The following is a 23,008-nucleotide window of genomic DNA, read 5'->3' on the forward strand; positions in this document are numbered from 1 at the left end:
GAATGTTTAGTTTTCCAAAAAGAGAAAAAAAAACGACTCTTCAAACGTAAAAGAGAATGCAGGAGAACAACTAAGTTAGCAATGTTAAGTTATCGTTGAAGTTATGTTATCTAAAAGCACTTCTAAGTTTATTATAAAAGTTATGCTTTTTAATTCTGTTTTATAAGTTATGAAGACATTCTTTTTAAAAAATGAAAAAAATTAAAGAGCGGGTGATCCAACAAAAGAAAGCGAAAAAAAATTGAATGCCTCAAAAGAAAAAGAGAAATGATTCCCTGTTTTGTCCAAAAGGAGAAAGTAATACGTGCACTTTCCAAAAAGGGAAAGAGAATGCCTGTCGGAAATTGACCGTTAGTTTTGTTTTCACTAAACGTTCGTAAAATAGTGGTGTCCAGTCGTTCAACAGTTTGAACAATCATTTACTCAGTAAATAATAGTTCTAACTTCTAAATTGATGATGCAACTTCTAAATTAATGATGCCTAAATTCATATACATCATTTGCAAAGTATACTCCACTTAGCAAGTTTACACTTCTTTTTGTGACCATCGTGCTCTTAGAAAAAAACTAGATCGATAGTAATCTAGCCTTGTACGTGTCAAAACACAGTAATAACTAGAATGGAATACATATTTCTCGAAAATATAATGTAATTCCTAAGAATGGAATACAGTCATTAGCCTTTGCTACCCACGCAAAAATAAAGAAGAAGAAAAAAAATAATATTTCGAGCTATTGAACAACGAACGCTCCATTCTCTCTCTCTATCCGCTTCTCTGTTCAGCAGATGGGCAGTGGCTCGCCGTTCCACTCCTTGAGGCACTCGAGCAGCGGGTCGATGTGTTTCCCCTGGTTGATGGCAACGAGCACCTTGTTGAGCTCCTCGCCGGGAGAGCGCGTCTTCTCGCCGGTGAGGTAGACGGCTCCGACCTCCTGGCGCACGAAGCGGTAGAGCGGGTAGGAGCGGCACTCGGTGATTCTGTTGGGTATCGCTGCGGTGCCGTTCTCGACGGCCGCCCGTGCAGCCTCGACGGCCTTGGGCAGCGCCGCGCGCAGCTCCTCCTCGAACTGGGCGACCTTGGCGAAGACGGATGTCTCGGCGTCGAACTCGGCAGCGCCGTTGGCGAGGGCGCGCTCCACGAGCACGTTGCGAAGCTTCTTCATGAGCGGGTAGTTGGCGCTGCAGGGGTCGTCGGCATACGCGAACACGGCCTCGCGCTCGATCTCCTGGAGCAGGTCCTTCTCGCAGAAGCGGGCGACGTGGAGACCACCGGTGGAGTTGGTGCTCAGAGTCTTCTTCGCCACCGTCATCACGCAGCTCTTGACGGCGCTCTTGACGTTCTCCTCGATGTGCCGCAGGTCCACCGCCTGGCACAGGGCGATCAGGAACGTGGAGGACATGAGCTTCAGGATCTCGATGGCCTCAGCAGTCTTCCTGGAGGAGATGAGCCCGAGCGAGTTCACGTCCTGGTTGTGCTGCTCCGCGCTCTGGACGTGGTTGGTGACCGGGTTCCCCAGGAACTGCAGCTCAGAGCAGTAGGACGCCATGGCGATCTCGGCGCCCTTGAAGCCGTAGTCCAAGCTGGGGTTGCGCCCACCGGACAGGTTGGAGGGCAAGCCGTTGTTGTAGTAGTCGTTGACGAGCTCAGAGAACTGGGCAAACATGAGCTTGCCGATGGCTGCGATGGCGAGACGGGTGTTGTCCATGGACACCCCGATGGGCGTGCCCTGGAAGTTGCCACCGTGAAGAGCCTTGCTCCGGGCGACGTCGATGAGCGGGTTGTCGTTGACGGAGTTGATCTCGCGCTCAATGGACTTGGTGGCGGCACGGATAACCTCAATCTGGGGGCCAAGCCACTGCGGCGACGTGCGGAGCGCGTACCGGTCCTGCTTGGGCTTCATCAGCGGGTCCAGCTCGCCGAGCTTCTTGGCAAGCTTCATGTAGGAGCTGCCCTCCAAGATGTGCTCCATGATGGCAGCCGCCTCGATCTGTCCCGGGTGGTGCTTCAGCTTGTGGGTCAGGTGGTCGGTGTACTCCGGCTTGCCGTTCATGACCTCGCAGAACACGGCGGACAGGACCTCGGCAAGGATGGCAAGGACGTTCGCCTCAAAGAGCACCGTGGAGGCAAGGCCAGAGCCCACGGCCGTGCCGTTCACCATCGCAAGACCCTCCTTGGGCTGCAGCTCGAAGAAGCCGCCCTGGATTCCGGCAATCTTGAACGCCTCTGCTGCGTTCACCTTGGTGCCATCCGGGGCGACTGCAACAGAGTTCTCGCGCCCGGTGACGAGGCCGGCAATGTAGGAGAGCGGCACGAGGTCGCCGGACGCGGTGACCGTGCCGCGGAGAGGCAGGCACGGCGTGACGTTGGCGTTGAGCAGCTTGACGATCGCCTCGAGGATCTCGAAGCGGATGCCGGAGTACCCCTGGAGGAGGGTGTTGATGCGGACGAGCATGGCCGCACGCGTGGCCTCGGCCGGCAGGACGTGGCCGTCGGTGCCGGTGCCGAATGCGCCGGCGTTGAGGAAGCGGATGAGCTCCCTCTGGAGCGCGCCGCCCTCCTTGGTCCTCCTGTGGGACGTGGCGCCGAAGCCGGTGGTGACGCCGTAGCTGTCGGTGCCGTTCATCATGCTGTTCATGACCCAGTCGCTGCTGGCCTTGACGCGGCCACGGGCGGACTCGTCGAGCTCGACGCGGGCCTCGCCAGCGCCGGCGGCCACGGCGGCCACCTGCGCGATGCGGAGGCTGGCGCCCTCGATCTTCACCAAGGGCTGGCGGTACTCGGCCACCATCCGCTTCACCTCGTCGAGGTGGCTGCCCATCAGCTCCTCCGCGGCCTTCCCCCAGTTAAGCGGGTCGGCGCGGGGCGTCGCCATGCACAGGCCGTCGCCGTTGGTAGCAGCAACGCGGCCGTTCTCGCACGCCATCGAACTAAAGCACCGCTGAAGCTGAGGACCGATCAGCGAGATATTCCGATCAGCAAGATATGGATTGTTGGGACGAAGCTGTACTGTACAGGAGAGCTAGTGTTGCGCTACGATTTGGGAGTGCTGCTCTTCCTGGAGAGAACCAGCGGGAGCGGTGAGGTTTAAATAGGCTTCCGGCCGGCAGGGGAGCTGGTGGTGTGGACTGTGGTGACTGGTCCAAGACGACCATGGCAATGCGCGAGTTAGTTGGCAGAGCAGACAGACATGTGCTAATCTTGAGAGCCAGTGTTTCGGAAATTTCGTGTTGATCGCTGTCGCTGGGGTAGGAAGCTCGGTCGCATCGCCGGCTCGGTGTGGTTGGTGCGCATCAGGACTCAAGACCAGAGAGTTGGTGAGGACGCGACTTGCGCATGGCTTTGCCTTGGTTCAACGTTCTCTTTCTTACCTTATGCATGTGTGTGTTTACAGGAACTAGTTGGCTATCTCGAGCTAATTGTGCTTTGCAGGTAGTACTTTTGATTTGCGCAGCGGCTTTGCCTTGGGCCTTGTTTAGTTCATCTAAAACCAAAAAATTTTTAAGATTCTTTATCACATCGAATTTTGCAGCATATATATGGAATATTAAATATAGATGTAAATAAAAACTAATTGTACAGTTTGCCTGTAAATCGCGAGATGAATCTTTTAAATTTAGTTACTTTATGATTGGACAATGTTTGTCAAATAAAAACGAAAATGCTATAGTGTCAAAATCTAAAAACCTTTTGAATCTAAATAAGGCCTTGGTTCAACATTCTCGCTGTCATCTGTTGCAAAAAAAAAAAAAAAAAAGCTTTCTCGCTCTCTGATTGGGGCGCGTGCTTTCGACTATGTTCTTGTCGTCGCGCTAAATGCTGTTATTTTGAAACTTAAGTGATGAATGGTGAATGATGAACTGTTTTATTTGCTGTCCATGCTTCCAGGGTATGCAGTGTTTTATGTCCTTTGTTCTTTTTTAAAAAAGAATTCGGTAGTCTTTTTGCTGATAATCATCATCATCTTGTCATGCTTGTCCCTTTTATAAAACAATTTTTTTTCTTCTTTGAAAAGAGTACTAGTATTCATTCTACAAGAAATATGGCTACTTCAAGCTTTTCGGTCGCTAAAGAAAAGTCTACCTCTTCTGGGTTGTTAGGAGCTTCTGACAAGTTGACATGAGTTGTCTGATACTGTGATTATTAAAGAGTTCCAAACTTCTAATTACCAAGCCATTATTATTTCTATTTTTTTTAAAATAGCAAGAGAGTCGCTGAGTAAATTTATTAGAAAGCAAACTAAGAACACTAAAAAAAGAGTCACATGAAACACAAATACTGAAAATATGGAGGGAAATTCACTAAGTTTCATAAGGCTTCCTTTGATGGAATCCTAATCTATGTTTGGTGGAATATCTGAAAGGAGTGGAATATCACGATTAAATGAGCACCTTGATTACCATCATCCCAAACCATGGCATAATCGAGTTCATGGGCAGGGCCATCCCAATTGACTATGCCATCCCAATCTGTTGGATGGTTTAGGTGCTGGTTCAGGTGGTTTTTCATTTAAGTCGATCTCCATTACAGGCATTGTTGATGAACTACAACATTAATGAGAGAGAATGAGAGAGGAAAGAGATTGTTGGCACTGCGTTCCAACGGTTCAGTTCCATGGAGACTTATATAGACCATCGCACACTGAGTAACAATGGTTGTCTATGAGCAGTGGCGGCAAGCAAATTTAGCTTTGGAATTTTGAAGGGAGTTCGGCTAATTTTGGATGTCAGACGTGCTGGATGTTTCATCTGGGCGGACTCAAGGATGACAACGACAAATAATGAGATGATCTCGGTAATTTTCATGTGACAAAACATAGGAAATAAGGAGACGGTCTAAGGAATTTTTAGGTGCCAAAACGGGAAAAGGGTGGGGCCAAACTATGCACAGGAGGATATGGTAAGCGCACAATCCTAGGCACGAATGCAAAGTGACGTCGTTTGAGTGGTGTTAAAAAAGGATTACTCGGAAACTCAACAACCCATGGTGCATTGAGTACAAAGCAGTGATTAAATGATAACTAGGCCTCCTTAAACCCTCCCTTGGTATCACGCAAGAGACTAAAATGATGCCGATAAATGGACGGAGGGAGCAGATCCTATGAAAGCTTAAAAGAAGGGGCTATACATGAAAGATAATGGAAGAAGCCCTTCTTGCATATTTTTTCTAGATCACCATGTGATATGCCATTGTTATTTCAACTTCCACAACCGAAGCAATGTTTTACATTGAAACTGATACAAAGGGGAATGCCAGAATACGAGTTCTTAAAGCTACAACAATGTATCATCAGGCCGATTGTTGAAGATTGTCTCTCCGTAATAAGCATTGCTTTGTAAGTTGTGCAAAATTTTTCATATTCGGCCTTGCTCTGTTCGATAGGTGTAGCCATAAGACAATTCGACTGCCTTGCGCCCAATAAGTTTTGAGCGATATGTTTGATTGACTGCTAATGCTTTGACCAAAGAGTTGGACCACATGGACCGTTTTTGTTCAAGTGGTTCCAATATGGATCCACTAAGCGAATGACTATCGCGTTGCGCCTAGGCATTAGCGAATGTCATCCTTTGAGTTACTATCGGGTAAAACGAGTGGCGTCTGTGGCTTAGTATAAGAGCAGAGCTAAATAGACCATGCATAGGGCACACCATAAACACTTTTCTCCGCATACCGGAGCCTCATGCTTGTCCAATTTTTATCAGTTCCATTTCTAATTTTCCAGTAGGTGAGCACTCGAAGGTGTACTTAGAGCTCCCTTAGAATCCGTAGGATATTTACTTGGCACTTGTGTACCAGAGGTTTTAAAGCTGTATTGTTAGCCCTCCCAAAGTCTCCCTCACTCTGTGAGGATCAGACCGGTCGATAGGTCCAAGTATTGGACCTTGACCCAAGTGTTGAGCCATCCGGTTATACCACTAAGACACTAGGTTGGGTGCTAGGTTTCATTTAGGGCCCATCCTATTAGTTCCCAATTATATAAGTAGGATGTGGAAGAAATCCTTCATCTTCTCTAAGCCTCCATCAATCAGTCTTCATACCTTCTCGGTTTACCAGTAGACCTAGCGGCTTCCATAGCTTCAAGTTTCCACTCCTTCTACCTCCATGACCATTTCTATGGCAAAGGGTAACCAAAATAAGGGCAGTGGCTTTTGAGCGACGCACCACACATGGAAAAGAAGCTTGAGCAAGGACCTGGCGCTAATGGACAAGGCCAATATTCAAGAGCAAGCAATGTTGAGATCAATGGACCAATAAGGTCACATGATGATATGAAGTGGATCATATCATTCAAAAAAGATCAAGCCAAGTGTTGACATGTGTTGATGATCAAGCAACATGATGGAGGTTAATCTTGTGTAGCGTCAACATTGGAGGCGATGGAATAGAATGTGCAAGGCATGGCTATAATTTGTAGGACATTTTCAATTGACCGGTCAAAGGTTGTATAAAGAAGTGCATGACCGGGTTTAGGATAGATAACCGTACTATCAAGAGGGGCAAACTTGTTTGCATATCGGTCATCTAGTGCCACTTGAGTGATCTTGTAGGATATCCTAGAAGTTAAAGAGGCCTAGAGGGAGGGTGAATAGGCCTGTAAAAACTCAACTTGAAACTCTATTAAAACAGAGGGCGACATTGTCGGCCTTATAGGGCAGCACTGTCGGCCTTCAACTAAAACACAGAAAGTAGTGAGACTTTGCAGGAAGTAAACTAAGACAGTGAAGAACACAATCCTGCAAAATGAAGATAAGACCCAGTGCGAAGACTGGATACCACAGAAAAGTCTCACAAGACTAGATCAGGCCACCAATCCCTAAAACAATATAACTTGAGAAATAATCTGCAAGAAGCACACAAGACTCAGTGATTTATCCCGTGGTTCAGCTCACCACAAAGACTTGCCTAGGTCCACATTGTTGAGGAAGCCATAGAAGGCTTAGGCTAGCCACAAAGGCTTGCCCTACCCTCGTTCTCAAGTCAAGAGAGTGAACTCTTGAAGTGAGGGGTAATTTATTAGCTGCAAAACAAATTTACAAACCTCCCAAGGCTGCCACACAAGAGGGCAAGCTCATGGGCGACGCCTAGCCGGCTAGGAGCAAGCTCCAAGAGTAATAAACCCTAGAACCGCCGACCAAACGTGAACCAAATGCTCTTAGACTTTGGGGATTAGTGGATCTACTCTCCAATCGAGTTTTGCTGCCTTTTATCTCAAGGATTGATGGTGGGAATCAAGGATTTGCTTGAGGGATGGAGGAGCAACAAATGGAGAGGGAGAGAGCTCTGGTCTGTCTGAGCACAAGATTTTTCGACTGAGGTTCGTAATGACCGTTGTGGGAAGTGTCCAGAGGTATAGACACCCCTTGGGTCCCAATGGTGAGTAGAGGGCGGCACTGCCGCCCTGGCCAGAGCAGGTCAAGGGTGAAACTGTTTTGCAGGCTGCTTTGGCTGTGAATGAGGATGTTATTTTGTGTAGATGAGCATCTGGTTGCACAGTTGACCAACAATTCTAGAATTCCTCTTTATAGTACGGCTTTTCCTAAACTCAATTAAAGGAAATAAAATGAAGCAACGCATCCTTGTATTTGGATCAGCTCAAACACATTTTTAGAATACCAGCAACCTGTATATCATTTCCATTATTCGATTCCCTGCTCATTAACTCGATAAATCTTGTTGGTCCTCTAATTTGATTATCATTAACACCAAAACCCACAATAGGGCTTGATTGCACTTTCAGATCTAACTTTGCAAGCGATGCTAGAAACGAGTGGCATGGAAAGAGAAGTGAGAAACTCTAAGAAAATTGTTTGTGAAAATACTAACTCACGTATGCAAGTGATGGATCACTTTGGAGAAGGGTTGAAGAAGTGGAGAAGATGGAGTTCTCTATAGTGCATTGGACAAGGCAGGCGCATGTATCGGAAAAATGGAGTTTGTGTCCGATGGGTTGTCCTAGGTGACCTGGTGCACAGTTGCTGTATCAAACGGAAGTAGTGTGTGCATCCGACAAATCAAGGTTGTGTCTGATGGCTCACCCGATGCTTAGTTGGCTCACTATTTTGCATGAGACGACAACACAGAAGGCACATCAGATGGTCCGAGATCACTATTCACCAAGGGTGCAACACACACATAAGGCATCAGACGCTGAGGTTCTGTTTGATGTGAAATTGTTATCTTTAGATGCTCTCTGGACCGTATCGGATGGCGTGTGGCATTTTATCTGATGTATGTCACACACTAAGGAGTGGAGAGAGCCGTTGAGCCTCAACGGCTAGTGATAGATGTGTTGAGTCGTTGATATATATGTGCATGCAGCTCGAGCCCGTGAGACCGACACAAGGCCTGTAATTTTTTCCTAGCCTAATCACGGTCCAGCCGGTTAGCCAGCAGGCCTAGGATGGCATGACCTGGAGAAGCAGGTCGTGCCTAGGCCTCACCCACATGGGCTAGCATGGCACTGTCCACTAAATCGCTTAGGACCGGTACTAATCGCGACAACAATAAGTTAGAAGTGCTAAAATTCCTACAGCCCAACACCTAACCCCAAGTTCACACTCCCTAGACTAACCCCGACATCCTTTTCCCATTCACACCCACGTCGTCCCCGCCGTCTTGGCTCTTGCGCTCCTAGCCTTCACCCGTGTCGCCTCCCACTCTGCCCTCTCGTGCATCCCACACCTCGCTTCTCCATTCTGCCCGCGTCACAACCTTCCTTCGTTTGCGCACGCGTGCAGACATTCCCTCTCCGAGTCGTGGACCCTACGCAGACATTCTATCCTCAAGTCGCGCGGACGCGCCCTTCCTCCTTCGGCGCCCAGCGGTTAGTCCCCTTACCGTGATGTCACACGTGGAGACTCCCTCCACTTGCGGCGTCGAGCGCGACAACGATGGCTTCATCATCCTTGGATCTAGCCTTCCCATCCCTCGCCAGCTCGTCCTTCTCGCAAATCCGACCATCCCTCACCTTCGCGCTGGCTCTCAGATGCCGGAAATGAGGGCGCCCGCAGCCGTGGACGTCAGCCCTGCTCGCCCACCTCTTGCGGCTCCGTCACCGCCTCCCCTTTCCTCTCTCCGTGGGTCTTGGGTTAGCTCGGCCTTTCTAGCAGGCCGTGCTTATCGGGCTAGCACGACATGAAAAAAGGCTCAGCAGGCTGTGCCTGGGTGAAGGCCAAGCACGCGTAACTAATAGTTACGGCGTTCCTTGTCGGCCTGATCCCTATCGGGCTGTGCTGACTCGTTGCGAATCTATAGCCGTTGAGCGGAGAGCTGGAGAGATTTTTTTTGCAAAAGATTTTTACCATCCACAAGTCCTACGAAAAAGTGACATCTCACATCTCACTTACCAAAAAAGAGAAATGTCCCCCTCGTTCAACAGTTTGAACAATCATTTACTGAGTAAACAGTAGTTCTAACTTCTAAATTGATGATGCGCAAACCCATATATCATTTGCAAATATACTCAACTTAGCAAATCTATACTTCTTTTTGTGATCACCGTGATCTTAGAAAAAACGAGATCGATAATAATCTAAGCCTTTACCTGTCAATACATATTTCTCGAAAATATAATGTAATTCCTAAGAATGGAATACAGTCATTAGCCTTTGCTACCCACGCAAAAATAAAGAAGAAGAAAAAAAATAATATTTCGAGCTATTGAACAACGAACGCTCCATTCTCTCTCTCTATCCGCTTCTCTGTTCAGCAGATGGGCAGTGGCTCGCCGTTCCACTCCTTGAGGCACTCGAGCAGCGGGTCGATGTGTTTCCCCTGGTTGATGGCAACGAGCACCTTGTTGAGCTCCTCGCCGGGAGAGCGCGTCTTCTCGCCGGTGAGGTAGACGGCTCCGACCTCCTGGCGCACGAAGCGGTAGAGCGGGTAGGAGCGGCACTCGGTGATTCTGTTGGGTATCGCTGCGGTGCCGTTCTCGACGGCCGCCCGTGCAGCCTCGACGGCCTTGGGCAGCGCCGCGCGCAGCTCCTCCTCGAACTGGGCGACCTTGGCGAAGACGGATGTCTCGGCGTCGAACTCGGCAGCGCCGTTGGCGAGGGCGCGCTCCACGAGCACGTTGCGAAGCTTCTTCATGAGCGGGTAGTTGGCGCTGCAGGGGTCGTCGGCATACGCGAACACGGCCTCGCGCTCGATCTCCTGGAGCAGGTCCTTCTCGCAGAAGCGGGCGACGTGGAGACCACCGGTGGAGTTGGTGCTCAGAGTCTTCTTCGCCACCGTCATCACGCAGCTCTTGACGGCGCTCTTGACGTTCTCCTCGATGTGCCGCAGGTCCACCGCCTGGCACAGGGCGATCAGGAACGTGGAGGACATGAGCTTGAGGATCTCGATGGCCTCAGCAGTCTTCCTGGAGGAGATGAGCCCGAGCGAGTTCACGTCCTGGTTGTGCTGCTCCGCGCTCTGGACGTGGTTGGTGACCGGGTTCCCCAGGAACTGCAGCTCAGAGCAGTAGGACGCCATGGCGATCTCGGCGCCCTTGAAGCCGTAGTCCAAGCTGGGGTTGCGCCCACCGGACAGGTTGGAGGGCAAGCCGTTGTTGTAGTAGTCGTTGACGAGCTCAGAGAACTGGGCAAACATGAGCTTGCCGATGGCTGCGATGGCGAGACGGGTGTTGTCCATGGACACCCCGATGGGCGTGCCCTGGAAGTTGCCACCGTGAAGAGCCTTGCTCCGGGCGACGTCGATGAGCGGGTTGTCGTTGACGGAGTTGATCTCGCGCTCAATGGACTTGGTGGCGGCACGGATAACCTCAATCTGGGGGCCAAGCCACTGCGGCGACGTGCGGAGCGCGTACCGGTCCTGCTTGGGCTTCATCAGCGGGTCCAGCTCGCCGAGCTTCTTGGCAAGCTTCATGTAGGAGCTGCCCTCCAAGATGTGCTCCATGATGGCAGCCGCCTCGATCTGTCCCGGGTGGTGCTTCAGCTTGTGGGTCAGGTGGTCGGTGTACTCCGGCTTGCCGTTCATGACCTCGCAGAACACGGCGGACAGGACCTCGGCAAGGATGGCAAGGACGTTCGCCTCAAAGAGCACCGTGGAGGCAAGGCCAGAGCCCACGGCCGTGCCGTTCACCATCGCAAGACCCTCCTTGGGCTGCAGCTCGAAGAAGCCGCCCTGGATTCCGGCAATCTTGAACGCCTCTGCTGCGTTCACCTTGGTGCCATCCGGGGCGACTGCAACAGAGTTCTCGCGCCCGGTGACGAGGCCGGCAATGTAGGAGAGCGGCACGAGGTCGCCGGACGCGGTGACCGTGCCGCGGAGAGGCAGGCACGGCGTGACGTTGGCGTTGAGCAGCTTGACGATCGCCTCGAGGATCTCGAAGCGGATGCCGGAGTACCCCTGGAGGAGGGTGTTGATGCGGACGAGCATGGCCGCACGCGTGGCCTCGGCCGGCAGGACGTGGCCGTCGGTGCCGGTGCCGAATGCGCCGGCGTTGAGGAAGCGGATGAGCTCCCTCTGGAGCGCGCCGCCCTCCTTGGTCCTCCTGTGGGACGTGGCGCCGAAGCCGGTGGTGACGCCGTAGCTGTCGGTGCCGTTCATCATGCTGTTCATGACCCAGTCGCTGCTGGCCTTGACGCGGCCACGGGCGGACTCGTCGAGCTCGACGCGGGCCTCGCCAGCGCCGGCGGCCACGGCGGCCACCTGCGCGATGCGGAGGCTGGCGCCCTCGATCTTCACCAAGGGCTGGCGGTACTCGGCCACCATCCGCTTCACCTCGTCGAGGTGGCTGCCCATCAGCTCCTCCGCGGCCTTCCCCCAGTTAAGCGGGTCGGCGCGGGGCGTCGCCATGCACAGGCCGTCGCCGTTGGTAGCAGCAACGCGGCCGTTCTCGCACGCCATCGAACTAAAGCACCGCTGAAGCTGAGGACCGATCAGCGAGATATTCCGATCAGCAAGATATGGATTGTTGGGACGAAGCTGTACTGTACAGGAGAGCTAGTGTTGCGCTACGATTTGGGAGTGCTGCTCTTCCTGGAGAGAACCAGCGGGAGCGGTGAGGTTTAAATAGGCTTCCGGCCGGCAGGGGAGCTGGTGGTGTGGACTGTGGTGACTGGTCCAAGACGACCATGGCAATGCGCGAGTTAGTTGGCAGAGCAGACAGACATGTGCTAATCTTGAGAGCCAGTGTTTCGGAAATTTCGTGTTGATCGCTGTCGCTGGGGTAGGAAGCTCGGTCGCATCGCCGGCTCGGTGTGGTTGGTGCGCATCAGGACTCAAGACCAGAGAGTTGGTGAGGACGCGACTTGCGCATGGCTTTGCCTTGGTTCAACGTTCTCTTTCTTACCTTATGCATGTGTGTGTTTACAGGAACTAGTTGGCTATCTCGAGCTAATTGTGCTTTGCAGGTAGTACTTTTGATTTGCGCAGCGGCTTTGCCTTGGGCCTTGTTTAGTTCATCTAAAACCAAAAAATTTTTAAGATTCTTTATCACATCGAATTTTGCAGCATATATATGGAATATTAAATATAGATGTAAATAAAAACTAATTGTACAGTTTGCCTGTAAATCGCGAGATGAATCTTTTAAATTTAGTTACTTTATGATTGGACAATGTTTGTCAAATAAAAACGAAAATGCTATAGTGTCAAAATCTAAAAACCTTTTGAATCTAAATAAGGCCTTGGTTCAACATTCTCGCTGTCATCTGTTGCAAAAAAAAAAAAAAAAAGCTTTCTCGCTCTCTGATTGGGGCGCGTGCTTTCGACTATGTTCTTGTCGTCGCGCTAAATGCTGTTATTTTGAAACTTAAGTGATGAATGGTGAATGATGAACTGTTTTATTTGCTGTCCATGCTTCCAGGGTATGCAGTGTTTTATGTCCTTTGTTCTTTTTTAAAAAAGAATTCGGTAGTCTTTTTGCTGATAATCATCATCATCTTGTCATGCTTGTCCCTTTTATAAAACAATTTTTTTTCTTCTTTGAAAAGAGTACTAGTATTCATTCTACAAGAAATATGGCTACTTCAAGCTTTTCGGTCGCTAAAGAAAAGTCTACCTCTTCTGGGTTGTTAGGAGCTTCTGACAAGTTGACATGAGTTGTCTGATACTGTGATTATTAAAGAGTTCCAAACTTCTAATTACCAAGCCATTATTATTTCTATTTTTTTTAAAATAGCAAGAGAGTCGCTGAGTAAATTTATTAGAAAGCAAACTAAGAACACTAAAAAAAGAGTCACATGAAACACAAATACTGAAAATATGGAGGGAAATTCACTAAGTTTCATAAGGCTTCCTTTGATGGAATCCTAATCTATGTTTGGTGGAATATCTGAAAGGAGTGGAATATCACGATTAAATGAGCACCTTGATTACCATCATCCCAAACCATGGCATAATCGAGTTCATGGGCAGGGCCATCCCAATTGACTATGCCATCCCAATCTGTTGGATGGTTTAGGTGCTGGTTCAGGTGGTTTTTCATTTAAGTCGATCTCCATTACAGGCATTGTTGATGAACTACAACATTAATGAGAGAGAATGAGAGAGGAAAGAGATTGTTGGCACTGCGTTCCAACGGTTCAGTTCCATGGAGACTTATATAGACCATCGCACACTGAGTAACAATGGTTGTCTATGAGCAGTGGCGGCAAGCAAATTTAGCTTTGGAATTTTGAAGGGAGTTCGGCTAATTTTGGATGTCAGACGTGCTGGATGTTTCATCTGGGCGGACTCAAGGATGACAACGACAAATAATGAGATGATCTCGGTAATTTTCATGTGACAAAACATAGGAAATAAGGAGACGGTCTAAGGAATTTTTAGGTGCCAAAACGGGAAAAGGGTGGGGCCAAACTATGCACAGGAGGATATGGTAAGCGCACAATCCTAGGCACGAATGCAAAGTGACGTCGTTTGAGTGGTGTTAAAAAAGGATTACTCGGAAACTCAACAACCCATGGTGCATTGAGTACAAAGCAGTGATTAAATGATAACTAGGCCTCCTTAAACCCTCCCTTGGTATCACGCAAGAGACTAAAATGATGCCGATAAATGGACGGAGGGAGCAGATCCTATGAAAGCTTAAAAGAAGGGGCTATACATGAAAGATAATGGAAGAAGCCCTTCTTGCATATTTTTTCTAGATCACCATGTGATATGCCATTGTTATTTCAACTTCCACAACCGAAGCAATGTTTTACATTGAAACTGATACAAAGGGGAATGCCAGAATACGAGTTCTTAAAGCTACAACAATGTATCATCAGGCCGATTGTTGAAGATTGTCTCTCCGTAATAAGCATTGCTTTGTAAGTTGTGCAAAATTTTTCATATTCGGCCTTGCTATGTTCGATAGGTGTAGCCATAAGACAATTCGACTGCCTTGCGCCCAATAAGTTTTGAGCGATATGTTTGATTGACTGCGAAAATGTTGTGCTCCTAAAAGAACCGAGCTAGAGAGACGGCCTAGACAGTGACAAATATCGTCGACTCCCTAAAGCCCGATGCCACCCAATCGGCAGCCTCGTCCTTGATCTTGCAAAGTAGTTGGGCCGGTGTGGAAGTGATTTCATCGAACGTGCGCCTGTTACGTTCTTTCCAGATCATCCAAGTCGTTAGTAGGGTCGCAGAGTCAAAATCCCGACGCAACGCGTCCGGCACCGCGCTCCGCGCCTGTAGCCACCAGTCAAGCAAGTATTCTTGCCCCTGCGATGCTAGCGGTAGGAGACCGGTCCAGTGCAGCAAACCGTACCAAACCTGGCTGGAGTAGGGGCAGGAGAGCAGGAGGTGGTCGGTGTGCTCGGCGTGTTGGTCGCAGAGGGCGCAGGCGTCGGACTCCTGGAGGCCATGCCGCTTGCGGCGTTCCGCTGTCCAGAGGCGGCCATGGAGCGCAATCCAGAAGAAGAACTTGACTTTGTGCGGACAGCGGACGACCCACAATTCCTTGGCCCCGCGCATCGGGACGCGGCCTTCGAAGAAAGCGCGGTAAGCCGAAGCACTGGAGTATGAGCCGTCCGGAGTCCAACGCGAGACCATCTTATCCGGTGTGCCAGGGTCCAGTTACCTCTGTTGTCTTGCCATCATACATCATAGATGCATGTATGCGCCAAAGACATTCCTATGTTAATTTGCTTTTCCACGATGTGCTTGTCGGCTTTGCAAACCAGCGAGTCGCGAGACATTTGTTTGCCATTTGCAAATGACAGACCCGTGTCGTGCCATGGCACGCATAAGTAACCTTCACAAGAACCCAACAGAGGCTTGGATCATCATTCGCCTAATTATGTGTAATCTGGTAGCGAATGAACCAAGTTCGCCATAACAACTAACAAGAGGAGGAGTTGAGCTTTGTAACCAGCCTCCAAGGCTCCAATTGACTTAATGCGTTTAGGAGTTTCCTCTCCTCCAGCTGCATGCCAAGGCACTGTACATCATCCGGCAACTTCCAGGACTCCTTCATAGCGTCCCTCAATCCTGGTCTGGACACCTGAACATAGCATGGATTTCTGTCTCATCCTCAATGCCCCATATCTGACAGGTCGCAGAGTGCTCCAAGCGCCAACAAATTTATTCCTCCAAGTTGCCAAACCCTTATTGATAAGTTTCCACCCCAAAAAAACCTCACCTTGAGAGAAACAGCAATCTTCCAAAAATACTTGCATAAAGGTCTACCATCAGTGTGTTGATTCTGTTCTTCACCAGTGGCAATTCCTTGGATCTGCACCGCCAAATGATAAAAAAACTCTTTGCTGTGAACAAACCATTCCTTTGATAGTACCAGGCAACTATGTTATCGACGACCCTTCGACCTGTAGGCTTAATCTTGAGGATCTCCTCGACATCCAGAGGCCTGAAATAGCGGCCTGCGAATGGTCAATTTCCTGGTATCCAAGGATCATGCCAAATTTGAATCCTACTTTCCAGGTCAAACCATTTTTGAACACACCCAGCCCATGCACTGCTATTTAAGCTAAATGTCAAGCTTACCGAGCTAGCAAGGCCTGATTAAAAAGTTTAAGATCTCTGAATCCTAGCTCTCCGTCTCTTAGATGTAGTAAATTTCTTTCATGAAATCTATATATCTTATAAATAAACTTCACTAGCCTAATTCTCTAGCACCTCCTTGAGTCACGTCATCATCCACTTCTCCTACTGCCACATGCAAGGGCCCACTCATAAATGATTTTATAAATGATTTCAGTAGTGGATGTAGGAGTAGTTATCTACACATAACCATGCACGTATACTGCTAGCATTATTTTTTTACATGACTTTCTCTCTTTCTCTTTGAAAACTGACTACTAATAATTAAACTATATATAGATGACTCGATAGACTACAGTAAAAATATATTTATATTTCTCTTAATACTTGCGGCAACGCACGGGAATCCTGTTGAATGGATTTTACGCTCCTGTTTGACTCAACCCACCAGTATTTCCATATACACTGAGTAAGTGATTCACACCATATTATAGGCCAGGATAGCCTGCATGTGCTACGGACTTGATCAGTGTTCGCTTATCTTATAAGTCATACTGATCAGTGTTCGCTTATCTTATAAGTCATACTTTTTCTAACAGCCAATAGTGTTTTTCTCTTATAATAAATTAGCGAACAGTTTCAACCATAACTTTTCAGTCCAGCGAACAAGCTCATATCTTTCGCCACGCCGAATTTTCACTGGCCTAGAATTAGGCATTGTTTAGTTCACCCAGAAATTCAAAAACTTTTTAAGATTCTTCGTCACATCAAATCTTGTGTCACATGCATGAAACACTAAATATAGAAGAAAACAAAAACTAATTGCACAGTTTATCTGTAATTTATGAGACAAATCTTTTAATCCTAGTTAGTTTATGATTGGACAATATTTGTCACAAACAAACGAAAATGCTACATTACCGAAATCCGAAATCTTTTCGGACTAAACAAGGCTTTAGGTATCGCCTAGAACTGCTTGTCAAGCACCGGAACTTCTCTTTGTTACATATGTCATGACACATTGCCACTGGCTCTGCACATAGTAACATAAAAATAAGAGACCGTGTTGTGCCGTTCATCGCCTGCCTATTTTATAATTTCTTAATTAATCGGATTGTAGGATACCTACAGGCAGAGCACTTCCATTGGCATTCCGATTTTCAGAAGTGGAGCACGGAAGAGCACTGAGAAAAGAAAATGGGCACGATGGAAGTAGGCATCGTGGCACACTGGTCGACACCACTAATTGGCGAACGTTCAGTCAAACTAAATTAAGCGAACGATTTTCCGACCAATTAAACTTTTCATTTTCGAAAAAAAAAATCTCACCTCTTTCCCTTTTAGGAAATACCCATCGCGTGCATCCCCATTGCTTCTCTCGCTTCGTTCTCTTTCTCTAGCTATGATGACAGCACTGACATAACTCACAAAAGCAAAATATTTTTTTAAAAATGCTATAACTTAAAAACGGTGTGTCTATTTTTAATTTCGTCTGCACCAATGTGTTCTACATGATGTAACGAATAAAACTAGACCCCACTTAGATATGTTTCAAAGAATTTTGTTCTACAAATAACTTATATGTACTAACTTAGGATATATAATTTAGAACATATAACTTAGAACACACTATTTACATGTAATAAGCTCAGATATAACTTAGAATATATAACTTATAATGTATAACTTATAACTTATACAAAACCTTAAAAATGCAAGAGTTATGAAACACATTTTATTAAAAAAAAAGTTGTATTACACATAAAGGAATGAACTAAGTCATAGCTTATGACAAAACTTGCAAACACAAAAATTATTAACACACAAAGAAACGAATTAACTTATAACTTATATCAAAACTTACAAACATAAAAAGTCATGAAAGCCAACTTGTGTACATAAGTTATTCCATATAACTTGTGTATATAAGTTAATCAATACGATTTATGTGCATAAGTTGTAAAGTTATATGTTATAATTTAACACATATAAATTTCTATGTGAAAAAAAAACTTCGAAATATATGTAAGTGGGATCTAGTTTTGTTCGTCTCGTCGCGAAGAATACAATGGTGCAGACGGAATGAAAATTGGATAAACCATTTAGAAGTTATAGCAATTTAAAATAAATGATTTGCATTTTTTAGATGACGTCAGTCGGACGTCGGCGGAGTGGAAGACGCTAACTGAATCGTTCGCTAGATTAATTTCTAATGAACGTTCACTAGAATGGAACTGGGCACACCGGTCGCATAAACAATGTTTCCCTTTCCCTTTTAGCACGTGTATCAGACTCTTGGTGCTTTGCATATGTACCTCATGTGCAATTGTGCATTGATGCATCTTATTACTATTACTACTATTACTATTACTATTACTATTACTATTACTATTACTATTACTATTACTATTACTATTACTAATTCTCACTACATGCGATAGAAAAAGATAAATATTATAAATTCTTACAATAGTTAGAAACGCATAGCCTTTAATTACTCACTAATTAGAAGCTACAACAAAGCCTCATTGGTAATTCTCATCAGATGCTCTAGAAAATAAAAAAATGAAAAAAATCAAAATAATCAGAAACTTCTAGCCTTTAATTTGATATAATCTAATTATCATTGTCGATAGTAGCAATCATATCTATTTAATTTTAAGGTATTATCACATCAGCCCTTATAAAAATATATGAGTTAACCCACTAATTTTGCATCTAAACTATCCATCACTATCATTACAAAAGATAATTCAAAAAAATCCTTTAAATTTATAAAGATAATCCAAATAGTAAAGATAATTCAAAATAACCTCACAAATTTGTTATATGTATGCATTAGGAAAAAACATGGAAAATGTTCCTCAACAAACAACATGACATTGACATTGAGAATTCACTTTATTTTATATCGATACTCCATGCTAATAAATTTTACAAGTTATTATTTTAAATAAGTTTATGCATTTGGACTAACTAATTTCGTCATGTCAATATTGATAACTTGATTTTAAGCACAATTTGTTCTATAAAACAAAGCTACTACATATATAATTGTAATTCTATAATATAATAAGTTTTTAACATGTTGGTTGTCGCAATGTAATAACCAAGAGGGTAACTTAGGACCTATAACCTTTTTGAATAAAATGAATATGAAAATTTTGAATGATAAGCACTACAGTTTCAACTTAACGTACATACTAAGTGTGTTCTACACTAGGTTGATCTTGGAACAAGGAGAGAGAGAGAGAGAGAGAGAGAGAGAGAGAGAGAGAGAGAGAGAGATGAAGAAGTTACCCATTAGGGATTTAGATTTCGGTGACACCAAACTCAAGCTCGGCTTCATGGATTCTTCACACCATGAGAAAGGGGCTTTGAGATGAAAGATGATGGTGAGGACAAATTGAGAGAGGAGCTTCTCCTTCATGAAAGAACACAAGGTTTAGGGATTAAGAGGAACCACAAGCTTACACTTGAGATTGCCTAGCTCTAGATGAAATCTTGAGCTTCATCTTCTCTTCCATCGAAGCATGAGCACTCCTCCAATCATCCATTCATCCCTTTCCCATGCTTGCTCCTTCCTCACTTGTTGTTCCTATTCTTAGCTAGAGTGCGAAAGGGGGAAAGGAGAGTGGAGAGATGGGTGAGAGAGTGTTGGTGCTGGTGATTTGGTTTGTTCCACTCATGCTGACAGGTGGGGCCAAGGATGATGGGGATAGGACAACACAACATTTGCATGTTTTGAAGTCACGAGTGTCCTAACAGATAGTATATATGTCAGGGCCGTGAAATCCGATAGGCTAACCAGTCAACACATGTTTAACTTATAACTAACCAACAATCTATGGACAGATCATAGACAGACCTCCAAAAACAATTAAGTTCCTAATTTGAGAGGTTCATTTGGATAGGTCAACTTGTTGGCACTTTCATAGCAAGTTTCTGATCCATGGTGAGGCCTCTTATCAGATTACTCAGTCTTGCAGTGTCCACTATTGGTCTTGCCTTGCACCAAGTTGGGTGAAAGTTGTTGGGGAAGCCCTTGTTCTTGATGGCTAGGATTTGAGGATGGTTGACCACCCTAGAATGGTTAGGATTCCATTTAGGGTTCTTGTGTTCGAAACTTAAATTAAGCCTAGATGGAAAGATTGGGTGGAAATACTAGAGTCACCTTTGAGAATAGCGGTAGGTCGATAAAGTGGCACCCAACAAGACAGTTACAGAGCACACCTAGCCAAGATTTTGTGATAAAGGAGGTTCGCTCCGGTGTGCACCTAGGTTCAGGGCTCAAGGAGTTAGGGTAGAGGCTCAACTTTGGCTTAACAAGTGGAGTGTACCAAAGTTAGTTTTTGGATAGTCACACTTCTAGTGAAAAGAGGGTCTTTATTATATTATTATTATTATTTTGCATTGGTGATGAGCTCCTTGAACCATTACTCGTTCTTACTGACATGACCCTTCTATTGATTTTACGTTGAGAAGCTTATCATCGACGGCTTAAAAATGTATGCGCACTGCGCATGACGCGTAGCCATGCTGGATTATTGCCGGCGAAGCTTCAGATGTGGCCTCTCGCTCAGGACACTAATAATAAGGAAATCCAACATGGATTGGCAGTTGACATGGCTCAACCTACACCTCTCGCCTCATCTGTCATCATCACCATATCTATTTAAGTATTTAGCAGGCAACACTAGCTTTAATTTCCTCCCCTTGAATACACGATCACTGCACCTGCAGTTCATTGGGTACCTAATAATAACACACTAGGGAGTGGCGGCAGAGATAGGAACCATACGCCTGCTTCCTCAACACCTTAGCATACGTTGCATACCTGAGCACTTCACGTATGGTGTGGCAAGGAAGCCCTGACATGGACGCTGCATGCATTTTGCCTCACACTCTGCATACCGCCATCACTTGCTGGGACACAAAAGAATGAGGACCGCCGTGCCCATGCATCAGCCACCAATCCGTACATAAATGCATGCTGGTCCCGTGCTTTCTCTCTCACTGTCGTGTAAATGTAACCATGCATCTATATATATCTGCACCGAAGATAAATGCACATTCATATAGCCAGGTAAGCATATACGCGAGGCCCCTTCGTTCTCATGGCTCAAGCCCTCAAGTAACGAGATGAGGGAGACTTGGCCTCATCGTGGCCTCAAGTTGTGATGGGGCTACGTCCATGTTAAGAACAAGACTCCTGCCTTTGGATCATTGCATTGGTTGCACTGGTTATGTGGTATGGATGTAAAATGGGTTCTGCACTTAGCTAATACAACAATAGCTTTTATAATCTGCCCCTCCATGATCCACCATCCGCCGCTGGACCCACTCGTCATATTAATAGTTTTTATTAATTTATTATATGTGTTCTTATTTTATTCAAATAAGTATAATTGGTCATAACTTGTAATAAGACTGTATGTGCTCGGAAGTACATTAAGAAATATCATATTTTAGTTGAAAAATAATAAAATTAAAATCATGGTTCACTTACAAACTCATTTAATTTGATGTATTGCTAATAATCTTAATATATTATTATGATATTTTTAAAATCTTGTATCCTATCTTTTATAAAAGTGTGGCACAAGTGATTAGCTCTTCACCACTAAATATTTCTTTTCAACGAAATTTAGTGGGGGCAAACCTAACAAACTGGTACAGAATTGTTGTCTCTTTACAGAATATTAACTTACTAGAGGAAAAAGATGTCTTTGTGTGGAGCTTGAATGCATGTGGAAACTTTACAGTCAAGTCTATGTATGCTGTGTTAATCAACAATGGGGTTAGAGTGTCACAAGACTTATGACAAATTAAAATACCTATGAAAATAAAATTTTTCATGTGATATCTAAAGAAAGGTGTGATCTTAACTAAGGACAACTTAGTTAGGCGAAACTGGAATGGGAATATAAAATGTTGCTTCTGTCACTCGCCAGAATCCATACAACATCTTTTTTCTAGACTGTTTATTCTAAATTCTTATGGCATGCTGTACATATACTTTTTAGAATTTCACCCCATAGTGACATAAATGACCTTTTTATTAGGTGGTCAAAACTAGCAACCAAAAAGTATAATTCATTGTTATTAACTGCAGCATCTGCGCTCTGTTGGGCAACCAAAATCTTTTTTGCAGGTTCTTTTCAGGGGAACGCATTGGCTTCGGCAATGGGCAAGATTGTAGCGGCATGAGGATCTGCGGGATCAACTGATTATCGCAGGACAACACTTAGAGACATCAGCTCTGTAATTTTTCAGTTCCAATGGATGGTTATCAATAAGACATATTGGTGATGGTTATCAACAAGACATATTGGTCATGCATAGTCTGAACCTTATTTTGTTTTGGTTACCCGTTCGGTTGGTTGTAAACCTTGCCTGCAGCCTATGAGTTTGCCCTCGGGCGAAACTTTGTAATAATTGACTTGATTCTATCTGCGGATAGATGAAGTCGGATATGAACTATCCATTATCTAAAAATAAGTGTAATATTTATGGTTTATGATTGTACAAAAATATTTGGATCGCATACTACCCAATAGATCATCGAGGCCATAGCATCTAGGAGAAATGGGTCGACTTATAGCCTCTAAAATTGGCCTTGAGGCCACGAGGCCGAGTCTAAGACTAGGGCCGGGTCGGCCTATTCCCATCTTGATTGTGGTCTGGTTTACATTTCCACATGGGGAACAAGGTCCACGGTATGGCCGTCGCAGCCTCGCAGGCCACTGTAAGATCATTTTGAGATTTTCTTTTCAGCCGTATCTTTTATGTCAGTCAGCAGTGTTTTTCTCTCACAATAAATTAGCCAACAATAATTTTAGCTATGACTTTTCAGACTAGCGAACAGACCTCATGGGATGAGAAAGGGATTGGGGAAGAATATGCAGTTCCCAGCTTGTCAGATTGTGGTTCGTGGTGATAGTGCACACCTGCCCGCTTTTAGAGTTCGTTCAGGATGTTAGCACTAAACTGTAGTTTGGTCAGTCTTTCAGATCTACACATGCTGGTTGCTACTACTTCATGAAAGAACCAAGTGAAACAGCTCCTGCTACGGT

The 23,008-nt window shown here is 45.8% G+C and overlaps 2 protein-coding genes across 2 annotated transcripts; both read right to left on the reverse strand.

Annotated features, from left to right (window-relative positions):
* LOC8066167 (phenylalanine ammonia-lyase) lies at window positions 519-3,079 on the reverse strand. Its single transcript, XM_002454155.2, has one exon. The coding sequence runs from the start codon at window positions 2,923-2,925 to the stop codon at window positions 781-783; it is 2,145 nt and encodes a 714-aa protein (XP_002454200.1). The 5' UTR covers window positions 2,926-3,079; the 3' UTR covers window positions 519-780.
* LOC8066169 (phenylalanine ammonia-lyase) lies at window positions 9,463-12,001 on the reverse strand. The gene has a single exon (XM_002454157.2). It carries the CDS (start codon window positions 11,847-11,849, stop codon window positions 9,705-9,707), a length of 2,145 nt encoding a protein of 714 aa, XP_002454202.1. The 5' UTR covers window positions 11,850-12,001; the 3' UTR covers window positions 9,463-9,704.

Source organism: Sorghum bicolor, chromosome 4, assembly GCF_000003195.3.
Source record: "Sorghum bicolor cultivar BTx623 chromosome 4, Sorghum_bicolor_NCBIv3, whole genome shotgun sequence".
NCBI classification, from domain to species: domain Eukaryota; kingdom Viridiplantae; phylum Streptophyta; class Magnoliopsida; order Poales; family Poaceae; genus Sorghum; species Sorghum bicolor.